Source organism: Spinacia oleracea, chromosome 4 (assembly GCF_020520425.1).
Source record: "Spinacia oleracea cultivar Varoflay chromosome 4, BTI_SOV_V1, whole genome shotgun sequence".
Taxonomy (NCBI): domain Eukaryota; kingdom Viridiplantae; phylum Streptophyta; class Magnoliopsida; order Caryophyllales; family Amaranthaceae; genus Spinacia; species Spinacia oleracea.
Window position 1 is genome coordinate 165,817,384 of NC_079490.1, and position 7,054 is coordinate 165,824,437.

Here is a 7,054-nt window from a genome sequence, read left to right on the forward strand (position 1 = left end):
ATCGCCGAAGAGGTGAGGAAACTGCAAGAAGCAGGCTTCATTGAGCCATGCATGTACCCCAAGTGGCTGGCCAACGTGGTCATGGTCAAGAAAGCCAACGGCTCGTGGCGCATGTGCGTCGACTTCACGGATCTGAATCGAGCCTGCCCGAAAGACTGCTATCCCCTCCCGAGGATAGATCAGCTAGTCGACTCCACCAGTGGCCATGCATTTGCTTAGCTTCATGGACGCCTTTTCAGGGTACCATCAAGTATTCATGCACCCCGACGATAGAGCAAAAACCGCCTTCATCACAAGCGCGGGAGTGTTCAACTATAGAATGATGCCCTTCGGATTGAAAAATGTCGGGGCCACCTACCAAAGGTTAGTTGATCACGTCTTCGCCGATTAAAAAGGAAGGAACGTCGAAGTCTATGTGGACGATTCCATAGTGAAAAGTGTGAAGGAGGAGGATCACATCAAAGATTTGGCCGAAACTTTCGCCAACCTGAGGAAGTACAAAATGAAGTTGAACCCGAAGAAGTGTGTCTTCGAGGTTAGAGCAGGAAAATTCCTCGGATTCATGGTGAGCGAAAGGGGAATTGATGCAAACCCGGACAAAGTCCAGGCCACATTAGACCTACCCGAGCCAAAGACGAAAAGAGACGTGCAAAGGCTAACAGGCAGGTTAGCCGCACTTTCAAGGTTCATATCAAAAGCTTCGGACAAGGGGGCACCCTTCTTCAAAACTCTCAAACCAAAAACCCTCCCAGGAGGAGAAGAAGAGCCTGCCAAAAAGAAAGGCGTCCCGAGGAAGGTGGACCCCGAGCTAACGTGGGAACAAGAGCAGAAAGATGCATTCCAACAGCTCAGGGCTCACCTGGCCCAACTGCTGACACTAGCCAGGCCAAAAGAGGGGGAAACCTTGTATTTATACGTCGCCGTTAGCCCCGGGACAGTAAGTGCGGTACACCCTGCGAGAAGAAGAGAAAAATCAACAGCCAATCTACTTCACCAGCCGAACCCTAACAGATGCCGAGACTCGGTACCCACTCATTGAAAAAGTAGCATACGCAGTGGTGGTGGCAGCCCGAAAGCTTAGACCCTACTTCGATTCTCATCAAGTAGTGGTGCTAACTGACCAACCACTGGAAAAAGTGCTAGACAAGATAGAGAGGTCGGGAAGATTGGCTGCATGGGCTTTTGAGCTATCTAAGTTCGGTATCAAGTATCAGCCGAGGACCGCCATCAAAGCACAAGCGCTTGCTGACTTCTTGGCCGAATGCTCATATCAGGAAATGTTGGATGACACCAAAAGAACATGGGAAGTATACACCGACGGATCTTCCACAGTGAATGGATCGGGAGCCGGAGTAGTGCCGATACCTCCAGTAGGAAAAAGCATCGAATATGCCCTGAAGTTCGGCTTCAAGGCAACCAACAATGAGGCCGAATATGAGGCCGCAATCGCAGGGATAGAGCTATGCTTATCTCTGGAGGCCGAACATGTTTGCCTCAAAACTGATTCTCAGCTCGTAGCCAACCAAATCCGAGGGGAGTACGAGGCCAAATGGCCAAGTATGACGGCCTACCTAGTAAAAATTAAATCCTTAACGTCAAAGTTAAGATCCTTCGAAGTCATCCTCATCCCCCGAGGCCAAAACACACAAGCAGACGCACCGTCCAAACTTGCAAGCTCAATGCTCATCGACCTAAACAGGTCGGTCCACGTGGAAGTACACCAAGAAAGAAGCATTGACATGCCACCCCCCACAGTCTGCAGTCTACGTCCCGAACCGAGCTGGATGGACGCAGTCATTGCATACAAGGAGAGGGGAGAACTTCCCGAAGAAAAGCTGCAAGCAAGAAAGTTGAAGAGAGTCAACCAAAGGTTCGTCATTGACGCCAACGGAGAGCTCATGAGAAGGTCATTCTCAGCCCCGCTGCTGAAATGTGTCGGCCTAACTGACGCCGATTATATCCTAAGGGAAATCCACCTCGGCATATGTGGAAATCACATCGGAGGCAGGGCATTGGCACACAAGGCACTAAGGGCCGGGTTCTGGTGGCCCACCATGGTTTCCGAGGCAAAAGCGCTGACAAGAAAGTGCGAGAAATGCCAGAAGTTCGCACCAGCAATCCACCAGCCAGCTCAGACCTTACAATCAACACTCTACCCCTTGCCATTTGCACAATGGGGCTTGGACATCATCGGTCCATTCCCCTCGGCTGTGAACCAAAAGAAGTGGTTGATTGTAGGAGTCGATTATTTCAGCAAGTGGATTGAAGCCGAAGCAGTTTCGTCCATCACTGAGCCACAAGTCCGCAAATTCATCTGGAAAAACATCATCACAAGGTTCGGTATACCGAGGCTAATGGTTTTCGACCATGGAAAGCAATTTGACAACACACCACTGCAGACGTGGTGCAAACAGTTCGGTATCCACCTCGCTTACTCGGCGGTATGCCACCCTCAGAGCAACGGCCAAGCCGAAGCCGCGAACAAGCTCATACTCAACGCACTCAAGAAAAGAGTCGAGGAAGAAAAGAGTAAGTGGCTGGAAGAGCTCCCCGGAACACTCTGGTCCCTTCGGACCACCGAGAAAGAAGCCACGGGACAAACATCCTTCCACTTGGTATACGGTTCCGAAGCTGTCATCCCTGTAGAGATCGGAACAGAAAGCTTGAGGGTCCAAGCATACAACAAGTATGATGGAACCCACGGACAAAGCAATGATCAACTTCTGACCGAAGCCTTGGATCTACTAGATGAAGCTCGGGACGAAGCCAGAACTCTCAACGCAGCTTACCAGCAGAGGGTTAGCAAACACTACAACCGAAGAGTCAATGCCAGACCTCTGAAGGTCGGCGACCTAGTGCTCAGGAATGCTGCGGCAGTTCAAAAGGGAAGGATCCATGGGAAACTCTCGGCAACATGGGAAGGGCCATACATAATCCACTCCGAAAAGAGGACTGGCACCTTTATGCTTAAACAGTTAGACGGAACAATCTTGAAGAACCATTGGAATGCCGATGTTCTCAAGAAATATTTTGTATGACCTTACCCCTTTGTAATCCAAGTAAGTTTAACGAGTAAGTTTAATGAGAAGAGGAAATCCACTGGCACCATGTGTTTCATTAAACATATCTCTAATGTCTTTTGTCCTATTACCATTTTTTATATAGATATGCCTGCATGCAACTTCGGATCTGATCAATACGAAGCTAAAAATAATCCGAGGCAGCCACTCCTTGGAAACTAAACCCAAGGAGCAGCTAACTCAACCCAACCCGCAAGGTACCGTCCAGAATCCCCGGATTCGCGATACCCAGGGAAATTCCGTTCGCAACAGGGTCTCTCGAATAGTTATAAAGAGTTCGGCTCAGATCCAAGGATCCCCGGAGCTCATAACTAAGAGTCAGACTTGCGACTTCTTGCCCAGGTTTCCGAACCACAAGAAGTCGGAAGAATGGAAACAGACGTTAAAGAGCTCAAAAGTAGACTCTTAACAGATCCAAGGATCTGAAGAGCTCAGAAGCATACTCTAAACACGTCTACAAGCGTTAAAGAGCTCAAAAGTAGACTCTTAACAGATCCACGGATCTGAAGAGCTCAGAAGCAGACTCTAAATACGTCTACAGGTGTTAAAAAGCTCAAAGTAGCCTCTTAACAGATCCTCGGATCTGAAGAGCTCGAAAGCGAAACTCATGAGAAGAAAACCAATGTTTTCAAAGAAATCAAAGACTAAAGTCCAAGGCTACCGAATCCACCCGCAGAGCCTAAGTAAAACTCAAAACGAGTCTTAGAAAATCTACGGATTTGGAGAACTCGCAAACGAGGAAACACCTTAGCAAAACGGTGGATTCGAAAGCAAAAACAGATACTTCGGAAACACAAAAAATATACGAAACAGGAAAGTCATTTTTCATTCAATATTTGGGGGGACAAATACAATCATACCAACTAAAGCTCGGCACAGCCCGAGGAGTCCTCAAAAATTGAAAGCAAAATGACCAAAAAAAGCTAAATTCGGCAGCCATCAACAGACAAAACATCAGCCTACCGAAGTACTAAGAAAGCAAAAAGAAATTAAAGTACAACGCAGCGCCGAGGCAAAATGGGAGAGAGTCAAGCACAAGTTCGGAGGTCCTCAACTGGAACCGACCGACTCTGAAGAAGACGACTGCCCGAGTTCCTAAGGGACATCACCAACATGTCCCTGAGGAGCAGATCGCGAAGAGGCGCCAGCAGTGGTATCACCTTCCGAGGCGACCTTCCGAGCTTGCTGCGCCTTGGCAGCTTCTTTACGCTCCTTGGCAGCATCATCCCTATCAGCCTGACATTCCACCAAGTTGTCCTCGACCTCGAACCACTGAGGCACATGCTCGGTCCACTTAAAGTCAGGCATATGCTTGGCAAACATCCGACGAGCACCGAGGATCCCCTCCCAATACTGGTCTCGACACTGATCGAAAGTATACATCAAGGCCTTCTCCTCTTCGAGCTGGCGAACCTTAGCCTTAAGCTCATCAGCTTCATGCTCAAGCACGGGAATCCGCTCAAGGGCAACTGTGAATTTCTGAGCACTCTCACGAAGGTTCAGAATAACAACGTCCTTGCTCTTCAGCGCAGCCTCAAAGATAGCCTTCTCCTCGGCCTTCTCCTTCTTAAGAGCCTCGTGCTCCCAAACATCAGCCTCCATCTTCGACCTCAGATCATTAATCCCCTTGCCAAGCAGCTCAAGTGTGCCCGTCTGTTCCCGAGTAAACTCGGCAACCAAGCCTTTTGTTTCTTCAAGCTCGGCAAGGAGAGTGTTCGCCTTCTCATCCAGAAGAGGGACGTCCATGATCGTAGCGCTCTTCGAATCTGGCCAGCTTCACCTCGTCAAAATACTGACACTCAGCAGCAAAGGAGGACCAGAAGTGCGCCTACGAGGATGAAAGAGAAAAATGAATACTAAAGGAAGATAAAAGCAAAGTTCACAAAAAAGAAGTAATGTTTACCTCATTCAAATGAAACTGAGCCATTTGAGTAGTGTGGTTCGCCTCCTGTCCAGGAAAACGCCAGTCAGGGATGCCCCGAAGCATGTTCTCCCTTGCAGCACTAGGGCCAATCATGGACTCGGGGTGTGCCTCGGGATCTTCACCCAGAACAGAGGCCCGAGCAAACCGAGCCATGGTGTCCCTCACCTTCCGAGGAACCCTCCTGATCGGCACATCGAAGGAGGGGTAAGCCAAACGCTCCAACACCGAGGTAGATGTAGAGCCTAAAGTCTCACGGAACTTCCTCTTCAGTCCGTGTTATTGAGCAGGCTCCCCACCTTCGGGAACCGCAAAATCAGCGCCCTTGCTGGCTGAGGGACCACCTTCCTCATTTCCCGAAGAGGTAAGGTCGACCACCACCTTCGGGAGAACTTGCAGATCATCCCCTTGTCCGGCCGTAGCGGCATCCTCGGACCCAGGAACCTCGGTGGAATCAAGAGGGGGGTCAACCTCGAACTTCTCCACCATAGGAGTAATATCAGCGATAGTCCCCCCCACTAGAGTCAAAGGCTTCAGAGGCGAAGGTATATCAACCTCTTCGGCCATAGGCTGGTTCACAGGCTCGTCCTGTACCAGAACCGCCACACTCTTCAGCTTCTGGCCAGGGAGCGGAAGCTTACTCCGAAGGCTCTTCGGTGGACCCATCTCTTCCTTCTGCCGAGCAAGATAGCGTTCACCTGCCTCGGCGAGACTGGGATCTGCGGCAACAACCTTCCGAATTCTTTCCTCAGTCAGATAAGGACGACGGCTCAAAAACTCGAGAACTTCGGGACTAGGAGTTACCTTCGACGAAGAAGTAACTTTCTTCTTCAACTTCAAAGGGGACCTCTCTCTCTTATGCCTCATGGGAGAAGTCTCTCTTCCCGAAGCCTTCCTCTTCTTCAACTTCTTCGATTCCTACAAAAGAAAGAGCACATGAGAAGCGATCAAAACACTAAGAAAGAAGGCAAAAGGAGCACGGATGTAAGATCACTTACTTCGGGAGCAGCAAAAGAAGGAGGAGACGAAGCAGAGGAAATGACAGGCGCAGCAGCTGTTACCTCTGGTCCCTGAAAAACAAACACCGAAGACGGGGTCAAAACCGAGACCATGAGAGTCCACAGAACCAAAGTCTAAACAAAATGAACAAACTAATCAGTGTTACCGGATCAGAGGTAGTTACCAATTCAGGAAGCACTATCCGCCTCGGAACAGCCTCTTCAGGGTTCTGAGAATCCCAAGGGTCGGCTCGAACTTCTCCCAAGTGTGCGAGAGCGTGATCCGAGAACTCGTGATCCTCGAGCTTCGGCTGCCGAGGATTCTGCTTCTTGAAATCGTACGGCGGGCAACGAGTAAGAACCCCGTCACCGTTGAGTTGATAACCGAGCACCTCGGGAACGATGGCCTTCTCACCTTGATCTGCGCAAAGAGGATAAAAAGAATGAGATTCAAACAAATAAAAAGGGAGGTTGACACCTCAACTGAAGCACGATCTCAGCATAGAAAACCTCACCCCTGTCGTAGATCCTACTGAGACCGGCAGCAGCGAGGATGACCTCCCGTGTAATGTAATGCAAGTTCGGAAGCCAATACATCGGCTACCGAGAAGTTTTGGCCTTGAACTGTTAGGTTATGATACATATGACATTACATAGATCATGCGGAAACAACCATTAACCCAGGAAACATATTATTTACACATAATCATTTAGCATAGTTTAGATGCATACTCTTTGTTGCGTGCCTTCCCTAGCTGCGCCCGAACCGAACAAGAACAAGTCTTTTAGGACTCCAAGTGTCGTCCCTCCGTAGAAAGTCCACAGCACGTCCGGATCCGCCTTAAGATTGACCAACTAGAATCGCCCTTAAGGTACTCAGAAAATTCGGCACTTTTGGGGCAAGATGGGTGTTTGAATTTTCTCTCAAAAAACTCACTTTTGAATACTTTGAAACTTGTATATAAATTATGACCCCTAGGCCTTTATTTATAGAGTTATGGAAAAGGAATCGTAATCCTAGTAGGATGCGAATTAATTGGAATTAGAATTCTACA

General features: G+C 49.0%; 1 protein-coding gene across 1 annotated transcript; it reads left to right on the forward strand.

Moving 5' to 3' along the window:
• Positions 1-2,354: 2,354 nt before the first annotated feature.
• Positions 2,355-3,193, forward strand: LOC130472131 (uncharacterized). The gene is made up of 2 exons (XM_056842579.1): positions 2,355-2,974; positions 3,166-3,193. The coding sequence occupies exons 1-2, from the start codon at positions 2,355-2,357 to the stop codon at positions 3,191-3,193; spliced, it is 648 nt and encodes a 215-aa protein (XP_056698557.1).
• The last annotated feature ends 3,861 nt before the right edge of the window (positions 3,194-7,054 follow it).

What these genes read in the sequence shown, in the direction of transcription:
- LOC130472131 (XM_056842579.1), top strand. Translation starts at nt 2,355, where the DNA reads ATGGTTTTCGACCATGGAAAGCAATTTGACAACACACCACTGCAGACG. An exon ending in GGCACCTTTATGCTTAAACA is followed by an intron (nt 2,975 to 3,165) that starts GTTAGACGGAAC and finishes TTTTTTATATAG; the next exon opens with ATATGCCTGCATGCAACTTC.